General features: G+C 34.2%; 2 protein-coding genes across 7 annotated transcripts in view; one reads left to right on the forward strand and one right to left on the reverse strand.

Annotated features, from left to right (window-relative positions):
• The window catches only part of LOC136042247 (syndetin-like), a 146,725-nt gene that overhangs the window by 14,578 nt on the left and 110,831 nt on the right, over positions 1 to 21,316 (reverse strand). For all 6 annotated transcript variants that reach the window (XM_065727189.1, XM_065727191.1, XM_065727186.1 and 3 more), the window contains exons 16-17: positions 4,200 to 4,321; positions 565 to 754 (exon numbers count right to left, since the gene is read on the reverse strand). In XM_065727189.1, the coding sequence (XP_065583261.1) occupies positions 565 to 754; positions 4,200 to 4,321 (312 nt within the window). The remainder of the gene's footprint in view (positions 1 to 564; positions 755 to 4,199; positions 4,322 to 21,316) is intronic.
• The window catches only part of LOC136042248 (uncharacterized), a gene marked incomplete in the record, with an annotated part of 13,664 nt that continues 3,398 nt past the window's right edge, over positions 11,051 to 21,316 (forward strand). Inside the window, 1 exon segment of the mRNA XM_065727192.1 lies at positions 11,051 to 11,256. Coding sequence (XP_065583264.1) covers positions 11,116 to 11,256 — 141 coding nt within the window.

The raw sequence follows: 21,316 nt of genomic DNA on the forward strand, positions 1-21,316 counted from the left end.
CAATGTTTAGTAAGTTATAGTCCCGTGTTTTTCTTGTTTTCGTTGTAAGTACTAGCGCCATTTAATTGGGATTTGTATTCTAAACTATGATTGCTTGTATAAATAAAATGATTTTATTCTATTACTGAAAAGCTTTTTAGTGCTCTAAAGTCTCGTCTTCTAAAACTCGAGCCTATTGAATTATATATAAAAAGTATCATATAATAGATTATATAAATTATTTTATTAAATTATATTATATTATACTATGTTATAACTATATTATACTATATTACAACATATTATATTATAAATTATATTATACTATTAGATTATTTAAATTATACATAAAACCCCGAGCCTATTAAAATATTCAATCAAAGGATTGAAAGGCTTTGAGAATAATTAAATTTTTTGACTAGTGATCAATCTAGTTTTCTTTGTACCTAAAATTAGTGTGCCTTGGTCTTACCATGTGCTCCTGCTGTGTTAAAATTTACCGTTTTACCATATTACCGTAAAAAGTTTACCATGTTACCGTAAGAATCTAAATTGCACCTAAAATTAGTAAATTAGTAACCTTACCGTGTGCTCTTTGGTCCATTCTTCAATTGTTGATTCCGGAATGTAAAAAGCCTTAATGTAAGTCTCAACTAGTGTTGATCCAGGAAGTGGTCGAACACTCGTCAGTGTTTCCATTTTCATTGTGAAATGTCTGAAGTCCAATTGCATAAGGGCACGTCCTTCATTCGTACATTTTTTGACGTTTGAGTAGCTGAAAAAAATAAAACTATTTTCATTTTAAAGAAACAAGATTTTCAAAAAACTGTCATATGGAGGGATCCCCAGGTAGGGTAAGACATAAATACCAAGTTGAAGAAAGATTTGTCTAACAAAGGTGGCAACATGTTAGTCTTGGTTTTTATTATATTCTTGGTTTTACAGAAAAGGAAGATCGGTGTAGATAACTTCGAAGACCACACTGCCTTTCCATGACGAAAGTAAAACAGTTCAAAATAGGGATGATACCTTTTTATTGACAGTGAATAGATATAAAATTATTTAACTGGATATTTCGAACACATATACAGTGTTCATCATCAGCAGTAAAACTGCTGCTGATGTGTTTTACTGCTGATGATGAACACTGTATATGTGTTCGAAATAGCCAGTTAAATAATTTTATGTCTATTCACTGTCAATAAAAAGGTATCATCCCTATTTTGAACTGTTTTACTTTAGGAAGATCGGTTTTGTTACATATCAGGAAATACCTTTAAGAACAAAAGAAAAAAAAAATGAAAATGAAGGTTAGGTTAGGCTGTTTTGCTTAAAATAATTAGCCAAAGGATTTGGCTAACAAAGGTGGCAACAAGTTAGTCTTGCTTTTTATTATATTATTGGTTTTACGGAAAAGGAAGGTCAGTTTTGTTAAATATTAGGAAATATCTTTATGAAAAAAAGAAAAAAAAAGAAAATGAAGGTTACGTTAGGCTGTTTTGCCTAAAATAATTAGCCAAAGGATTTGGCTAACAAAGGCGGCAACAAGTTAGTCTTGGTTTTTATTCTACGGGATAGTTTTATCAATACAGAAAGAAAAAATATTTCTTAATACTTAGACCACAGGCAGGCACATTCACCAAATTCGTTTTAGAGAGAACGCTACACTAATGTTGGGGGGCGGTCCATATTAAATAGAAATTAAAAAGGGGCAAACAATATGGAAAATATACGAAACTAAAAAAAATCCGATACTAAAATTTCGGTAAATAGGAGGAATACCACATTTTGTTGTTTCAATTTAAATTATTTTTACCACTCGAAACGCACACAACAGATGTCTGTTCAGCTTCAAATCACACCCTCTCGGTATATTATTTATCCTCGTGCTCAACAGTATTTACCCTCTAAACTAGTGGTTTCCAAACTTTATTTTCCTAGGGCAATCTTGAAAATATTTGGTGATATGGTGCCTTCCTTCCATTTTATAAATTAATACAGACACAAAAATTTTCAGAGCTATAAAATTTATTAAGACAAAATCTTACAAATAAAGAAAACAAATAACAATTATATTATCATAATTTAATGAGATGAATGTGCTTGCCATAATTAGCCCAAAGTTTGTCCACACTCTGTGTCAGCGCGAAGCCCCTTTTCTGCAACCAAACGAACACGACTCTTTCGGTTCATTTCAGCTAATGGAGGTGATCCTGTTTCGTATAAAGAAGATTTTGCAAACTGCATCAACACTTTTAAATTTTTATTTAACAATTTTTATTTTAATATTTTAACATTTATATTTATATTAATATTTTAACATTTATATTTATATTAATATTTTAACATTTAACATTTTAAAACATAAATGTTTTAACATTTAATATTATTAACATTTATATTTTAATATTTTAACAATTTATTTAACAATTTTTATTTTACGTTCACTCTTAATATTTAGCCCAAATTGAATTTAACATGCAATCTGAAGATTTTCCTTCGTCGATAAATAGATTCTGTATTCATGTATATTTTATAAAAATCGAGCTAACCAAAATATATCAAGAAATAAATTAACAAAGCATCTAAGTGTTCAAGAAATGAATTTTTCTTGCTCCTATTTTATTTTGAGCTCATAAATTTAAAAGTGGGAACATATCATACTTAATACTTATTTTTCCTAAAATATCCACCGAACAGATCAGTTTAATAATTAAATTACCATCTCTGAATTTACTTGCCTTCTCATTTTAATTTTCCTGTATAAAAATGGCAATTTCACTTTGAGTTTATGTATCCTCTAAATCACTTTGGCAAGAGATAGGTAGTATTCTAGTAAAAAAAAGTGTGGTTTAAGCAGCGCCTATATCGCCTCTAAGTTTTGTAAATAATCTAACTTCTAATGAACTGTTTTTTTATGTAGTTTATAGCTTTCGTTGCTTCTGTAAATTATCTTTAAGCTCATCACTGACAGTTTTTGATACGAGAGCTGCTCTTTGGAGCGTGCAGTGCTTCAAGAGAACATCGGGTATTTTCATTTTAGTTAGTGCTAGAAGCCCAGTTTTGTGTCCCGACATTGACTTTGTACCTCCTGTAAAAAGCCAAATGCAATTTTTCCACAATTTGCCTTTCTCACTAAAAAGCGAAGAAACTGCCAATTATATTAAAAATCAAACTGAATGTGGCTTTTTAAGAATGAGTTTGCGAAATAAAATATTTTTAGTTATATTATTCTCTTCAACACATCGAAGATATCCAATTAAATATGCGGTTTTAGCTACATCAGTTACTTCTTTTACTAGTAAGGCAAATTTTGTGCACACATAGCATTTCTAACGATCGTATAATCGATCGTCAATGAATGGAGTATCGAGCAGCATAATAAAATCTTGCTAGTTTTAATTTGAGATGGGGAACCCAGCTGTTATTCAGCCTTGGCCTCCAAATCACGTCAATTACGAAAGGATTAAGGCATTTTGCATGACTACGGACTTCTAATTTAGTTTAATCTATTTTCAATCCTGGTTAATATTCGTGCCTCCCCTTAGAATAACCCGTGCCTCCCTAGGGAGGCGCGCCTCCCAGTTTGGAAAACAGTGCTCGAAACATACGCACACTTTTTGATTATTAAAAAAGGTTTTTTCGTGCTTTTCACATTACTGATTTAGGACACAGGAGGTTTTTTCTTAAACTTAGGTTACAATATGGAAAATTTTCTCAATGGGCATAGTATATACTAACTTCGTCTATGCTATACGACCCAAGCTAACATCAAATAGCTTTTTTTTAATAGTGATATGAAAACAGTGGACTTAACAATCACCAATATCTTTTGCACGTGATCTATGTCAATAAATTATTGTCATATTCCTGCTACTGTTTACTGCAATGTATATATTTTGCCTGTTCCTGTTGCTCTACTACTTTAGCCTTTTCGTTTCCTTTGAGGAGTGAAGTCATTTGACAAGTGAGCAGCGAATGTACTATGTGGGTAGGTGTCCCCTCAGTTTAGATAAGATGGAGACAATGAGGTCTGTATTATTTCATGGAACAGGTTCAACTACGAAAAAAAATGTCTTTACGCACTAAATAAACTTAAATAAATCCCTTTGTATGTAATGTAGGTTGAAGGGCTTAAAGCTTCACCCTCTCCCTCAATAAGACACTGAAGAAGAACCCAATAACCAAGTCACCACCAACAAGTTTCGAGGTTCACTTACCCTTCTAATAATGTTTGATTTGCGTAGAGAGCAACATGCTCCCATATCAGTGTATGAACTTCAGGAGAAACAGAGACTCTAGACAGAGTTTCACCTAGACGAGTACTAAACGACTGCAGCTCCTAGAAAATAATAACGATATTAACAATAAAAATCAAAAAAGTTTACGAAAATGGTAGAGGACTCACTCAACTACCGATAAGTTGACATGTATCTAGGCTTACAGATTGCGGGAAGTAAAGAAAACACACAATTCATAATTATACATAGATTTTTTGGGAGAACGATTAAGGTAAAATTCAAGACGGCCGTGAAAAAAATAGCAATACAATCCAAAGATAGATCTTTTTGGATAGTAAAGTCAAACGAAACCCTTACGAATACATCCCGAGGCTGCAGTTTACCCAGTAATTTCTTTTAAGCCTCTACCTCTTCATCTGTTCCCTCTCTTTAGTACACTTAATCAAATAATTAGAGCTATGCTTTCAAAACATAGAGTGAAGAGTGCCGCTGCACTCGGCATGCGACAAGCTTGTATATATTTGATTATCTAATTACGCATTAACAAAAGCATTACGTTATTCTTTAATTTTAATTCGTGAGGAGTCAAATCAACAATTTCAATTGAAGTAAGAAATTCTGGCGTGAAACCAATTCCTTCTTCCTCTTAATGCATCAAAGAATCATCCATTTTACAGGATTTGTTTTCTTCTGGGACTTGTTACGATTAACAATGTCGCTTCTCTTCTAACCGCAGATTTCATTTACGACTCAAAGTAATCATTCGATTGGTTACATTCCAAACGCAGATTTCGTTTCCATTATTTTCATTTGGGATTCGTTGTGATCGTTGTGATGCTTGTTATTGCATGTCTACTAGCCACAGATCTCGTCCATTTCATTTTTGTCCATCATTACTACTACAATCACTATTAACAACTCACCCCAGCACCAAGTCAACTGAGGCCAACACAGCTAAGCACACTCCTTCTCCATCCTAATCTAATCAAAGTAAAGGTAAAAAAAAGGTAAAGGATACGGCATTAGACTTTACATTCCCTACCGGCGTTGCTGATCTCCGTTTCTTGGCCCTTCAGCCAGGAAGTGCAATGGGGAGTTGGGGGCCAACCATCCTGTGCTTTCGCACACGCTTCCTGTTTACCTTCCCCAGATTTCTCCAGGTACCCATTTAACGCTGGGTCGACTCTGGCTAGGCTTACAGAGTCACGTCACTGACTCCCGTCCCAAACTGAACAATTGGGTACACTGGGATTTAAACCCTCCCAGGAAGTTCTCATTTTCCTTAAATCTTTATTAACAACATCCTCGCACCCGAACCGCGGACAGTCTATTTTTCGCTTAGCCCTAGACGGTTGGCTGAGATGGACAGTCTTTGACAATCATACTTCATCCACAGAACGTGCCGTAACCATCTCAACCATTCTCTCACTATAGCCTTAGAAAGCGGGATTGAACAAAAATTTTTTGTACAACCTTCTGTTTGAAATACGGTCAGTCAGCCGGGTACCCAAAATAATCCGTAGGCAATTTCTATAGACAACATCTAGCAAATGTTTCCCCGCTTTTCGGAGCGTCCATTCTTCAGAACCAAATTTGATCGCTGGTATCAGTGTAGCTTCCAATATCCTATTCTCGGTACGCAGACTTATCTCGTATTCTTCGAAACTTTTTTCAAGTGTGAAAAAAAATCCCCGATTCTTGGCTTTACTACTTTTGACTTCTCCTCTGCTCCCACCGTCTATCCACTAATAATGCTACCAAGGTAAGTGAAACTGTCCATCTGATCGATCGTTTTGTTACCCAGCGTCACCTTTTTCGCCTTCGCTTACTCCTAGCCTTAGCGACTTAGTCTTCTTAACATTAATTTTCAAACCTATTCTTGCTCCTTGAACTCGTAAGAAGTCATTTATTGTATTCACACTTTCATCAAGGATGCTTGTATCATCAGCTTAATCAAAGTCCAGGAAAGTTTTTCTTCTCAATTTGATTCCGTGTTCTCCCTTTGCCTTTTATAATTGCTATGCCCTCTGAAATGTTTAAATTATGCATCGGCATAACCATTGTTTTATTTTTTAGTTTCAAGAGATTGATTTCAGTTGAATTATGAAATTCTGGCGTGAATTAAATTTCTTCTTCTGATTCATCCTACATAGACGCTAAAATAACACGTTCCTTATTCCATTGTAATTCCTGAATTATCAAAATTACGCAACAGAATAATTATCGTTGTGTTCTTTAGTTTAAAGTGAGATTTTTCTTTGTAATTTAATGTGGTTTTTGCTATATATTTTTCTATGCCTTTTTCTTAATCTCTTTGGAGATGTTTGTAATTTTATAATTTTGGGTTATAGATGCTAAAATCGATAAGAGCACCCTGGACAGACTGGACTTGGACAGAGTGTAGGTAGATTCTCGGAAAAGTAAATATATGGCCTTGTGGTAACTACGTCAACTTAGCCAGTGACCCTCAAGCCTCACACCAATCCATAAACTATGAGGGTGTCTCCCAAATGTAACTACCACAACTTTCTGGGGATCTACTTTCCTAAGTATTTTAACTTCCCCAAGTTAACTGCCGGCTTTAGAAGTATGCGCTATTTTTATACCAAATAATGCTAACTAACCTTCAAAAGAATTCATTTTCTTCACTATTTTTTATTTTTTCTTTTTTTTTAAATAATTTTTTTCTTAACTATTGATGTTAACTAAATTTTTGGTCTTTCGCGGTGAAAGCATGGCGTTCAAACCAATTACTGCCCACATCTGCGGAGACCAGGCATCTGTCACCGCATCGTGAACTGTTCAAAGTGTCTGCTGTGTGAAAAAGGAAAATGAAGTTTAGTTAGGATTAATCGAGAAATATTCAAACAACCCTCAGTAGAACGGCGAGACGAGTAGAACTGACATTTGGTCAATACTTACTGATCAATTTGGTCAATACCGATGATCAATACTTAGGAATGAGAAACATGTAGAAAGCACTTTACCAGTGAGAGTCACACTGAACCAGCAGTCTATCCTTCAAAATTTAGTGAGTTTCTTATTAGAAGTACAGAATCTACCCAATATGGGTAAGAGCTTTGACTTTACTTTGTAATTGATCGGTAGAACACTGAGTAAGCCGCTGCACCCATTTGTGCCTTACAGTCACAATGGAAAAATATAGAGAAAAGCAGAAGAAGCCAGTACCGAATAAATCGAGCTACCTCTATCAAATCAAAATTGACAAATATATTCATGAAAAAAATGCCAGTCAAAGATTTGAGGTATCACAATAATTGCATGCTTTTTTTTTATCAAACAGTTCGTGGTAACGAACTGTGAGTAAGGAGCGACGTGAATCAATAGTAACAAAAACTCTAAAAAAGGAAATTTTGATATCCATAGATACACCAAAAGAATCCACTTATTATGCAGATTCGAATACATAAAATTCTAATTTAGTGTTACTCATAAAACGACACGAGTCTTAAAAAAAATTTACCTGATTTTAAAAAAGAGTTTCAAAAAATGGTTTCAATCAACATAAGAAAATCAGAAAAGGGTTTCTGATTTTCAAGAAATTCCCCTTAAAAGTCAAGGAATCTTAATAAAAACCACAACATCAGATTCATCATATTAGAAAACCTTAGTGTAGAGGTTTCAGGCTCCCATCTAACAAAAATGTGGAATTCCGCATTTTTTTTGTCAGAAGAAAGACCACGGATACCAGTTTTTTCTCTTCCCAGGGATAATCGTATAGAAATAATGGTCCTAGAAGATCAGCAGAGAGCTCATTTTAACGTAAATTAAAACCTTTAGTGCCCTTTTTAAGTTACCAAAACGATTGGAGGGCAGCTAGCCCCCTTTCCCCCAAAGTCGGCCGATCAATATTTTGATATAGCCATTTTGTTCAGCATAGTTCAAAGGTCCAATAATTATACTTTTGGTGATACTGCGGCCCCCCTTGGTCCCTGAGGAAAGGGCTTTAAGTAGTATAAGTTCATTGGTGTCGGGCGTATCGGTAATGGCGTATCGACATTTTGTCAATCATGGTTTTTATTCCTTCAGTATGATTATGGGAAGAAACTGCATTTGTCAAGGCTGATTATGGCAATTCTGAAATAATGCTATTTTTCCTACTATGACACGAAAACACGATTAACCACCAAAAGTTCGTGGTAACGAACTGTAGTAAGGAGCAACCCGGCTCAATAGTAACCGAAACTCTAAAAAACGGAATTTTGAAACAAATAGTTACTAAAAAAAAATCGCATTTTAATACTGATTTCAAATATATAAGTTTCATCCAGTTTAGTCTTACCCATCAAAAGTTACAAGCCTGAAAAAATTTGCCTTATTTTAGAAAATAGGGGGAAACCCCCCTAGCAGTCATAGAATCTTAACGATCAGATTCAGATTCCATCAGATTCAGCGTATCAGAGAACCCTATTTCAGAAGTTTCAAGCTCCTATCTACAAAAATGCGGAATTTTGTATTTTTTGCCAGAAGACAGATCACGGATGCGTGTTTATTTGTTTTTTTCTTCCCGGGGGTAATCGTATCGACCCAGTGGTCCTAGAATGTCGCAAGAGGACTCAGTTCTAGTGCCCTTTGGCACCTTTTGCCCTTTGGCACACAAAATTGGAGAGCACCTAGTCCCCCTCCCACGCACATTTTTCCCCAAAGTCACCGGATCAAACTGAACTCAGTCACAACTCTACTTCTTAAAACAATAAAAAAAAACTTTAGCGTACAGAGCAAGCCGTTGAGGAGGGGACAACACCTTTCATATATGGAACAATTTCTGCTCGTTCTAAGTTTTAATGTGGCTCCTTACTTGCAGTTAAAAAAACTTGTTTTTTATTTAATTACTTTATAAAGCTGAGCTGTAACAAAGAGTCAAACTTTAGCGTAAAGAGCGGCATATTGAGGAGGGGGCGGCCTATGCGTTTTAAGTTTTAATGTTGTTCCTTACTTTCAGCTGAGAAAAGTTTTTTTTTTATTTAATCCTTAAGCCAATAAATAAGTCTGGAAGCTGCAATAAGCATACAGTCAGCAGCCTAGATCTCGTCGACTATGATATTCACTACGACCTACGATCTCATCCAGATCTCATCTCATGAGCAGATCCTAGACAATACATGCATAATTAGATGAAGAATATGATAGTTAGATTCACAATATTCGTTTGTTTTTGTACAATTCAAAAAAAATCCTGACTTTTATTATTATTATTATAATAAAAAAGGCTGTTTGTAATTTTTCAAATATCTTTGAAATATTACTCATTTTTTTCTCTATTTTCATTTTGCTTTAGTTGTAAATGAATGGCAGTGTGGTTAAAAGAATTGTCGAATTTTATATTTGTCATATCTGAGTGAACACTAATAATGAGTACTGTCTGTTTAGAGTATTCACTTGTTCCAAAAATTTACAGTTTATCTGTTTTCAATCACCGGCTCCGGAAATCGGTGCTGTCCCGCTCCTCTATGAATGCGCCAGCAATTCGTAAGCCTTTTGGTGGATCAAAAGACAATGTTTAGCTGAGAGAACCATCCAATTTAGCCCTAACAAGACACTAGAAAACATCACAATTAATCTTTTTCCGGAATATAATCATTTTTATTACTTCTATTTGCGCCATTTCGAGCCATCATCTCGCGTATCATGACGTTATGAAATTTCTTAGATATCACATGACTTGTATCTTAGATACAAATGACGAGTGTGAGTCCCACACTCGTCATTGTAAGTCGTTCCTGGGGAAAGCAGCGGTAATGTACCAACATGATGTCCCTATGACCATGTCAGAGTTATATTAAAAAAATAAACAGCCCTGTTAAAAAGTGGAATTTTTATCATCCAGAATACACCAAAAGTTTCAAAATAATTAGGAGACTCACAAAATAAAATAATAAAAAAAGTAGAGTTTACCATGTAACCGAGCACACTATGAAGCCACCACTGGAAAAGTGTATACATTTTTGTAAGCCTACATAACATTTATCTGAAAAGCTTTGTTTTTAAATAATATTAAAATATCGCAAAATAGATTGCGAAAAGGATTTTATCGTTTTACTGAATACTACAAGACAAAATTCTGTATTCCTTATATTGAAAAAAAAAAATATGCCAGAATTTTAGGAATGCGCAACCCTTTACTGGGATAAGGGTTAAGTCCAAGGATCTTAATTTTACGGAAGAAAAAAAAAACTACTTTGGGATATAAAATGTTTGGGTAGTTACGAACCTTACAGTGAGCATAGAACGGAACGATAGAACGAGAATAAGGAACGATAGAACGATGGAACAATGTTCCATTGTTAACTGAAAAAGTAATACAGAATATTGATCGTTCATTGTGGTTACCATAACCTATAATCCTAGTTTTTATGAACCTGGAACATGTCTTAACTTTCCCCAATCCGACAATACTCAAACACAACCATATGCAATATATATAAAATGGAGTTTGGATTTTTACAATCATCACCAACTCCCTCGAGACATATAATCGTAAGTATACACGATTCTGACGTATAGCCGAATAAATACCCCCCCACACCCCCACAAAAAAAAATCAATATCAAGCTCAGTAAGCAATATTATTTGCAAAATTGGCAGAAAAGAAAATATAAATATGTCATAGGCCCCACTTTAGTGACTAATTAACGACAAAAACTTTCACAAACTTTAGTAATTAAAGAGAATTGAAAATAGAAAACTAAAACAAAAGAGGCTGTAATACCATTCCTGAAAATGAAACAAATACTCCTCCACTATTGATCCCAGCACCGATTGTGAAAAACATTGCAGAGTATTAGACTCAAACAATACGGGCTATCGGGCGAGGCGAATTTAAGATCTTTCAACCGTGGACTAAAATCAGTCATGTTACAGCATTAGAAATTGCATGATTACTATTGGAAATATGAAACACAGTACTATCTTCTTTGTTCTGTGGAATTTACATTATATAAAATCTTCTGTGAATATATTAAAACCAGGACAGTGTCCAGCATTGTCTGCACAGCCAAATCTTGATTGGACAAAGGTAAGTCGATGTGGCGATACCACAGAGATTAAAAAAAAGGGCCAAAATCTGCGAAATTTAGGCCGAATTTTGAAATAACATTATGTAATGCAAGAACTGAATAAAAAGTCGAGAGCTATTCGTTTTAATCTCTATGAGCGATACTTACATATGCCTGGTTAGATGTCGTGACTAAGAATAAATATGGTCTGCTTGTGTTTCTTGTAATCCCATAGCATATTTTATACTGGTCAACAGGTACATAAGTACAGGCTGAGAATAAGGACATAGGACTCAGGCTCCTCAAAATCCTTCAATTCTAAATTTTTTGGAACTTTTGAAAATGTCAGCGAATTCTTTGCAAATTTTAGTGTGGTAAATAATGCATGCTAAACATTTTTTTTCGATAAATAACGGTTTGAATAGGGATAAATCCTTTTATTAGAGATGAAGTAAACGATCTTTTATTAGACAAGTGAATAAAAGTGAATATTGTGATCAAAATATCCAGTATATTTCTTTGATTGATTTATTCACTGTCTAATAAAAATATTTATACCTATTCGAAACGTTATTTATCGTCATAGAAAGGCAGTGTGGTCTTCGATATTGCCTATATTTTTTTTGGCTCCCTCCTTAATCTTACATAAGTACTTCCTTGTCAAATGACCCCCCCCCCCATTTGTTTTAACAAAGAAGCAATTTTTGTTTTTAGGTGGGTTTCAACTTCAACTGCTTGTCGAGAAAAGAAAGATTCATCTACGGAAAAAATATCCTCTTGCGGGGACTAGCAAAAACAAAACATTTCAGCACGCCACATCCTTTGTCTAATACACCATGAATTGAAGCCACTAATCCCTTTTCTGATACACCAGTTGAAGCCACTAATAAAGCAAAAAACGAGAGTGAGTGATAAAACCCAACACATGACGTAAAAAAATATTTTCCTAGCATTTAAAAGACCTTATGAAAATTTGGACCCCCTTGTCAAGGGTTAACCCAAATAATAAACTTTCTACCTGTAATTACGAACTAGTAATTTAAGACTGTTCAAGTATAGACTAAATATGTCGTGTTTCCAGAATGAGAAATTGCCTCATTGTAATCAATAAGGTAATCATTGTATTATAATTCACTATATTTAATTATTGTATATAAGTATAATAAGTATATAATAGTATAAGTATATGATATAACATAAGCATTTAATAACCATAAGTATATTATAAGTATATAAATAAGTATATAAGTAAAGAAAAATATGAGTATATATTGTATATAAGTATAATAAGTATAATTATTGTATATAAGCAATTATCTATATATATAAAAATAAGTTGTCTGTGTGTGTGTGTGTGTGTCGAGTGACGTCATGTTTGTCGACTGACGTTATTTTAAGGATTGAGCTGTATGCGTCATGAAGTTGTTTGTCGACTGACGTCATGTTTGTCAACTGATGAAATTACATACCGGGACACCGGGACACAAATGACGACCGGGACACATGGAATATAGATGACGACCGGGAACCTCAAAGAGAAATTACAGACTGGGACACCCGGACACAAATCACGACCGGGACACAGGGAATATAAATGACGACCGGGACACAGGGATACAACTACAACGGGGACGCCGGGGGCACAGGCGGGATATATAAATGACGACCGGGACACCGGGACACAGGGAATATAAATGACGACCGGAACACTCAAGGAGAAATTACAAACTGGGACACCGGGACACAAATGACGACCGGGACACAGGGACACATCATTAGAATGATGAGGTATAGATCTGAATACGGATTGTTTTTCCCATGGACAATTATATGTTGCATGTTCAAGAGTCAGTAAACCTGACAATCTATTTATATGCATAGACAATGGGACAGCGAAGAATGTTGTATATTCTCATGTTTTACGTAGTTAAAAACATATATATATATATATATATATATATATATATATATATATATATATATATATATATATATATATATATATATATATATATATATATATATATATATATATATATATATATATATATATATATATATATATATATATATATCTATTTCTATTCACAGGTGGGACACAGGGAAACAACTACAATGGCGCGTAACTAATATGGCACGTAACGACTTACGCGCGGGGGGGGGGGGGGCTTGGGGGGTTGCAAAGCCCCACCCCAACAGCTAGTTGTATTATAAATTATTATAATAATAAGGTATAAATAAGATATAACTATTATATAATTATATTACATTGAATACATTTTACAGTGTTGATTATGAAATTGACAACAAAATGTATTGCTAATTTCTTCGTTCTATAGAATTTGGGCAGTGTACACCTTTTTGTGATTCTCTTAAAACTGGGGAAACATCGACAGTTTTTGGATGAACCTGATCCTGACCCACCGTGGAAAAAGTGGGGTAGCATAGCAGCAATACTATTGGTAGTTCTCATGGCCTAGTAGAATTTGTTGGCAGATTTGGCAGCCTTTGGGATTCTGTCGAATTCTGATACTAGCAGCTTTGGAACTTTTTCCATATCTGGTATTGACTGATAAAATTAATTCAATATTATGATGTTCGGGTTAGAAAAACCTTTGTAAAGAACTAAAACTTTGTTAAAGTTGGATGCGATGCGACAGTGATTAGGTTTCTCATACTGGACTAATACTATATATTTAGCTGCCATTTGTTTTTAAAATGTGGAAAATTTATTTTATGTCACAAATGTCACTATTCTGTAAATGATTATAAAAGCAGAGACAAGTTATGACACTTCGAGTTTAACAGATATCCTTTAAATTTGCTTAGTTTTTCCCTGCTAAAATCATCTCTGCTAGGTCTTCAAAATTTCACTCTTTGATAGCTTGTTTTAAACATCAGGTTTATTACCTTTTTTTTTAAGCCGAAATTGTTACTTTTTGGGCATATTTTGTGTTATTGAAAAATTCTTATTCAAACTAGGCTTACAGCATTCACAGGAAATCTATACTGATAGTAGATATAGACCAACCGCTTTATAGTTAGGCCGCATAGAGAAAGAGAAACTACTAAAACAAAAATTTTGTGACTCATAAGCTGTTTGCCCCATTTCCCTATAATTGATTAAAATTTGATTAAAATTTTGAACAGAGGAGAGCCAACCAGACGAATTTTCACAAATGATCGTTCTCACTGGCTTAGTATTTCATGCAGGAAAATTTGAAACCAATCTGATTTTGAATAATTGGAGCTACTATAAACGTGGAATAATGTAATTAGCTGAGAGAAGTAAGTCACCGATGTAAACTGACGAAATGAAAATATTCTTCTATCTATAGAAAAGCAATCTTTTTTCCTTTTTTCGAATTGGTTGATACGTGTAATCAAGTTCGTAGGTACCAATCTTATCAACAGGGAGAGTAAAACAGGTTACTATGGAAAGAATTTAGGGAATACCGAGGAGGATGTTAGACTAAATAAAAAGAATTTGTCCGCATGCAGATGCCCAAAAGGGCGAAACTGCAATATTTCAGGAACTGCTAAGAATATAAAGTTGGAACTTCCAGAGAACGTTGATGGACATGTTGCACTGAATCAAAAGACGGTATTTGCATCCAACTTGTCAAAACAGAATATTTGCGATGGGTCAAGAACTGTTAAGAGCGCTACGTTGAAATTTCAGAAAATGTTGTAGGGAAAGTTGAATTTAAAGATACTATGCATCTCAAAAGGTGCAGAGGCAATATTAGCCAAAATGTTTAGGGAGGGGGCAATGGATTTTACTAACTGACTGGTTATTACACAGACCCTTTTAGGTGATATTGTTAATGAAATCACTTCGTTTTTTGGTTACGTCATGAATTTGATCAGCCATTTATTTGATAAATACAAAAACTGAGCCAGTAAAATAGCGATGCTTCTTGCCACAATTTGACGACCCAAATCGTTTTATAGACTGGCTGAAAACCTTGGGAGGGAGGCGTCCCCACCGCTCAGGTACGTAAAACCCCTGAAAGAGTTTATCTGCAATATCTCAAGAACGGTTAAGATTATTAAGTTGAAAGTTTCAGGAAATGTCGATTGGGATGTCAAACTAAATCAAAACGAACTGTGCATCCAAGAAACAGTTATAAGGGGAACTTGATTTAATAAAGATTGGTATAATTAACTTACAATTGACTTGAATTTTGACTAAATTTAAACTAGGTTTATGGAATTATATTCTAAAATGTAAAAAAAAAGAACGAAAATATATCAAACTTTTAGAGTCTTACCTCCTGAATCAAACCGTTCGTGGTAACGAACTGTAGTAAGGGGCGACCTGGCTCTATAATAACCAAAACTCTAAAAAATGGAATTTTGATACCAATAGTTACATCAAAATAATCACATGAAAAACGGAATTTAATTCTAAAAAACGAAATTTTTATAACAATAGTTACATCAAAAGAATTAAATTTTAATGCTGATTTTAAATATCTTAGTTTCATCAAGTTTAGTCTTACCCATCAAAAGTTACGAGCCTAACAACATTTGCCTTATTTTCGAAAATAGGAGGAAACACCCCCTAAATCCATAGGATCTTAACAAAAATCACACCATCGCATTTAGCGCAACAGAGAACCCCACTGTAATAGTTTTAAGCTTCTGTCTGCAAAAATGTGGATATTCATATTTTTTGCCAAGAGACCGATCACAGGTGGGTCTTTATTTAATTTTTTTTAAGCTCCTTTTTTCAGGGGTGATCCTATTGACTCAGTGACCCTAAAATGTCGCAAGAGGGCCCATTCTAAGGGATTTTAAAGTTCTAGTGCCCTTTTTAAGTGACTAAAAATTTAGAGGGCGCCTAGGCCCCCTCCCACGTTCATTTTCTCACCAAAGTCGCCAGATCAAAATTCTGAGATAGCCATTTTATTCACCATAGTCAAAAAATCCCCCCACAGTCCCCGTGGGAGGGGCTTGAAATTAAAACTTTGATGGGAGGGGCTTAAAGTTACAAACTTTGACCAGTGTTTACATATAGTAATGGTTATAGGGAAGTGTACAGACGTTTTCAGGGGAATTTTTCGGTTTGGGGGAGGGGAGAAGTTGAGGGGGGAATATGGGAGGATCTTTCCATGGAGGAATTTGTCACGGGGGCAGATAATTTCAATGAAAGGGCGCTGGATTTTAAAGCATTATTTAAAAAAAAAAACAATGAAAAAATAAATATGAAGTTTTTTCAACTGAAAGTAAGGAGCAGCATTAAAACTTAAAACGAACAGAAATTGTTGCGCATATGAAGGGTTCACCTTCTCGTAATACCTCACCCTTTACGCTAAAGAATTTTTAGCAATTTCAACTATTTATTCTACTGCCTTTGTGATTCACGGGTCATTCTTAAGGAATTGGGAAAAAATTTTAAGCTTCAGTGTAAAGAGCGAGGTATTTACGAAGGGATGAGCCCCCTAATATTCGTTATAAAACATTCGAATATAGAAGTTCGTTACTTAAGTTAATTCGTAATTTACGTATTTTTTTTTACTAAAAACGTACGTAAAATAATTAAAAGTTCTAGTTGCATTTTAAGTAATCAAAAAATTGGAGGGCAACTAGGCTTCCTCCTCCACTCATTTCTTTCTCAAAATCTTCCGATTAAAACTATGAGAAAGCCATTTAGCCAAAAAAATCAATTTGCAAATTTCGTTTTAATTATCTATGTGCAGAGAGCCTAAATCAAAACATGCATTAATTCAAAAACGTCCAGAAATTAAATATAAAAAAACAAGTTTTTCAAATGAAAGTAAGGTTACGCGGGGAGAACTTTCCATGGAGGAATTTGTCAAGGGGGAAAAAATTTCCATGAAGGGGGCACAGGATTTTCTAGCATCTTTTTCAAAAGAACAATGAAAAATAGAATATGACTAAGTTTTTTTTTCAACTGAAAGTAAGGAGCAGCGTTAAAACTTAAAATTAACAGAAATTATTATGCATATGAGGAGTTCACCTCCTCCTAATACCTCACTCTTTACGCTAAAGTAATTTTCTTAATTTCAACTATTTATTCTACGGCCTTTGTGATTCAGCGGTTATTCTTAAGGAATTGGGACAAAATTGAAGCTTTAGTGTAAAGAGCGAGGTATTGGCAAGGGGATGAACCCCCTCATATACGTAATAAAAGCATAAGAATATAGAAGTTCGTTACGTAAGTTACGTATATTTTTACTAATAAAAACGTCTATAAACAATTAAAAGTTCTAGTTGCCTTTTTTAAATAACCAAAAATTGGAGGATAACTAGGCCTACTCCGCTCCATTTCTCAAAATCGTCCGATCAACACTATGAGGAAGCCTTTTAGCCAAAAAAATAAATTAATATGCAAATTACGTTTTAATTATTCATGTGCGAAGAGTCAAAATTAAAACATGCATTAATTCAAAAACGTTCAGAAATTAAATAAAAAACTTTACACTTTACACTCTTTACACTAAAGTTTTTTACTGTTTTAAAAAGAAGAGTTAAGAGAAAGAGTCAAACTTTAGCGTAAAGTGCGGGGCGTTGATGAGGAAGCAGTCCCTTTATATGAAGTAATTTCTGTTCGTTTTAAGTTTTAATTTCGCTCCTTATTTTCAGTTAAAAAAATCTTGTTTTTTTTATTTAATTACGAGAAATAGTCAAACTTTAGCGTAAGAGTGCGGCGTTGAGGAGGAAAAGCCCTTTTCATATGCGGAGTAATTTTTGTTCGTTTTAAGTTTTAATGTCATCCTTACTTTCAGTTAAAAAAACTAGTTTTTTAAAAATTTAATTATATGAATAAAACAAAAATACGAGCTTTCAAAAACTAGAAATAAAATAAATACTAAAATTACCCAATATCCCATATTTTAGTCTCAGGGATTTTCTTTATTTGGGATTTCCTCAAAGGCAGAGTTCCTGCAGTAAGTTTCAGGACCATTGGTACATTTAAGGATATCATCCTGGGAAGTATCAGATTACCGCGGAAAGAAGTAGAGCACGTTTTCTTTCATTGCTTAAAATGTCAGTTAGATGTATGTCTCATGAAGGGGTCTCTTTAAAGCTCAGGCCATTTTGTTTAGCTAAAAAGAGTCATTGCTATTCCAAAGATACAGTTGGGTAGGAAATATAATTGAGAGGAGATCCACGCATATTTTCAGACATACAAAAACAAAGCAGAAACAATAGGGGAATTCTTTTTAAGACAGTAGAAATCAATTCAGTGGATATTTCGGCCCTATGTCCAAGGACCGTCTTCAGCACAAGGCGAGAAAGAAAATATATATATATATATATATATATATATATATATATATATATATATATATATATAAACTTACATTAAAATGTCAGAAGTAAAACTAATAATGTTTTTCTAAACAAACTTTTTAATCTTAAAACAAACCTCTAATAAACTTTTTGAAAACAGCCCTAGCATCCTTATTTCAACGAACTTCCACTAGGACTCCACAGTCCTAATCAATCCAATGAATTGATTTCCACTATCTTAAAACAAATTTTCCTATTGTTTCTACTTTGTGTTTTTTTTTTCTGTTTGATTTGTTTTGTTGAGTCCTTGTTGAACTTCGTTGAAGTAAGGATGCTAGGGCTGTGTTTAAAATTTTTTAGAAAAAAAATTATTTTTCTTAGGCTTGGGGGAGGCCCAGGAAATACAATGATATTGATAAATACATTGGATAATATTGATAATACATTGAAGCCTAACGGCTCTTTACTACAGTTAAAACTATAGCGTTGCCTGTAAATCCGCGCTTGAACTTTTACTTTTCTGGAAGCACCCATCACCATAGGAACTTTTGAATACTTAAAAAGTAAATTATGGACTTTTGAGGTGAATTTTCTTTTGGAAAAGTCAAATCCAATGGACAAAAAGCTATATTTGGACATTGACAGGGCGTAACCCAAGGGACAAGGCAATCTCTTGTAAAAGACCAATTATCAAAGCACATCTTCAGGGTATTTTCATTTCACCTTCTCTGTCAAGGTTCCTCTTCTTTTTTTCATGGTACTTGCTTGTACAAGCCTCTTCTCTTCTCTATTAAACATAAAGCTTTTTCACTAATATTCCTAGCTGCAGTCTTAACTTTCTCCCCTAAGACACCATCAACAGCTTCACAAATTGTTGATCTAAAATTCTTCAACGTTTTCCACACTGTCAAATTTTAAACTCCCAAGTTTAGCATTCAACTGTTCCTGGAAAGTTTCTCTCAAATTCTCATCTTGAAGTCTACCAACATAATAACCTCCCTTATAAAACTATATACAGAGATCTTTCATTTAGCATTATTACTGTTATTTTATAAGTAGTAGAGCCAACACTTGGCCTGAGACATAGGGTTTTTACCTTTGTAAATACTTGAATGTCTATCCATAAAGACTTAAATAATGAAAATGTCTAAAAATAAAATTATGATAATTATAAAAAATATATGAATATAAAAAACATAATGAATATAAAAACAAAAAATGTGTAAAATTTAAAATATTTTTATAATTCCATACAGAAAATTTTACATCAGAACTTTGAACAAAAGGAAAAATTTAGTATTTCTAATTTTAGCATGGAAAAGATCCCGAGAAGTACATTTTGATCCTAAAGTTGTCAAATTCTGCCTTAAAAAGTTTTAACAATAACTAGATAATATTGGGGGTGTTGAAAAACAAACTATTTCACTGAATAAGGGACTATTTGACTATATTATTGGATAATGTTCCATGGAATCATACAAAACGAATCAAACTTGCGAATAAAAATAATGTATAGATTTTGATTAAAAAAAAAAAAAAAAATTCAACACAAGAAGTTTTTCAAAGACAAGTAAAGAGCTGTAATAAACCAAAAAAGAGTTGACATAAAGTCTAACCACAGTCGCTCACAATAAGATTCAGCTATAGCCAAGCTTTAGCTCTAGAATGTCTAAATTATAATGTCTAATTATAGGAGGAGACTTTAACCAAACCAAGAAGAGTTGGTTATCATCTTGTTTGTCTTTAAAACAAGTAGTACACATACCCACCCACTTTTTGGGGGGCATATTGGACCTTATACTCACAAATTGTGATGATTTTTACTCCCCTCCCTTTTCTCTTGGTCCCGTTGGCATGTCAGACCACAACGCAATTCTTTGGAAAGCAAGAGAGTCTTTACCAAAGCCCAAACTATCCCGTGTCACTGTTCGTCCTTGTACGGAGTCGGCCATCTGTGAATACGGTCGATGGACTGGCACATATGACTTCCCCGAAGTGTACAATACCGGGCTCTTGGAAACTAAGGTATCCGATTTCAATGCCACGTTATACAGTCAATACCTAAAGATCTTTACAACAAAATCATTTGTTGTTAGTGAATACGACAAACCATGGATATCTCCAGCTATTAAATCACTAATAAAAGAGAGGTCTCGCCTCTACTCCCGTGGTGATATTATCAACGGCAAGAAATTGCGAAATCAAATAGTCTCTTTGGTAAAGAAAGGCAAAGCTCGTTATGGTCGTGAAACCATTTCCTCCTAATTACTTACTTTAGACCCTAAAAAGTGGCACAACGCTGTGAAAAAAGTGGTCGGCCAAGCTTTTGACAGCAGTGTAAAGATCAGCAATGATGGTGAGTCCTTAATCAGTGCAGAAGAAGTGAGTGAAATCTTCACCAAGATCTGCACTACCTATCCAACTATTACGGCTCATGAAAAGTCCACCATACTTGAAAAATGTGAGCCTGAGAACAACATAATAGTCAGTGACTTTGACGTTTACACGGAATTACGGAAGATCAAACCGAATACATCTTCATACTCTGGTGAATTACCTGCCAAACTGCTACGTGAATATGCAGCCTTCATAGCATTACCACTGTCCAGCATTATTAACGAGTGTTTTGCTTCTGGCTATTTCCCGTCACAGTGGAAAAGGGCCTATATTAGAATTATTTCAAAAAAGCGCACCTCTATTGCATGCGACGATCTCCGCCCGATCTCACTTACACCTTGTTTGGCGAAAGTAACTGAGGCCTTTACACTCAAGTTTCTTCTGAAACAAATTCATGGGCGTATTGATAAATTCCAGTAC

The sequence above is a fragment of the Artemia franciscana genome, unplaced genomic scaffold, assembly GCF_032884065.1.
Source record: "Artemia franciscana unplaced genomic scaffold, ASM3288406v1 PGA_scaffold_89, whole genome shotgun sequence".
Classification (NCBI taxonomy): Eukaryota; Metazoa; Arthropoda; class Branchiopoda; order Anostraca; family Artemiidae; genus Artemia; species Artemia franciscana.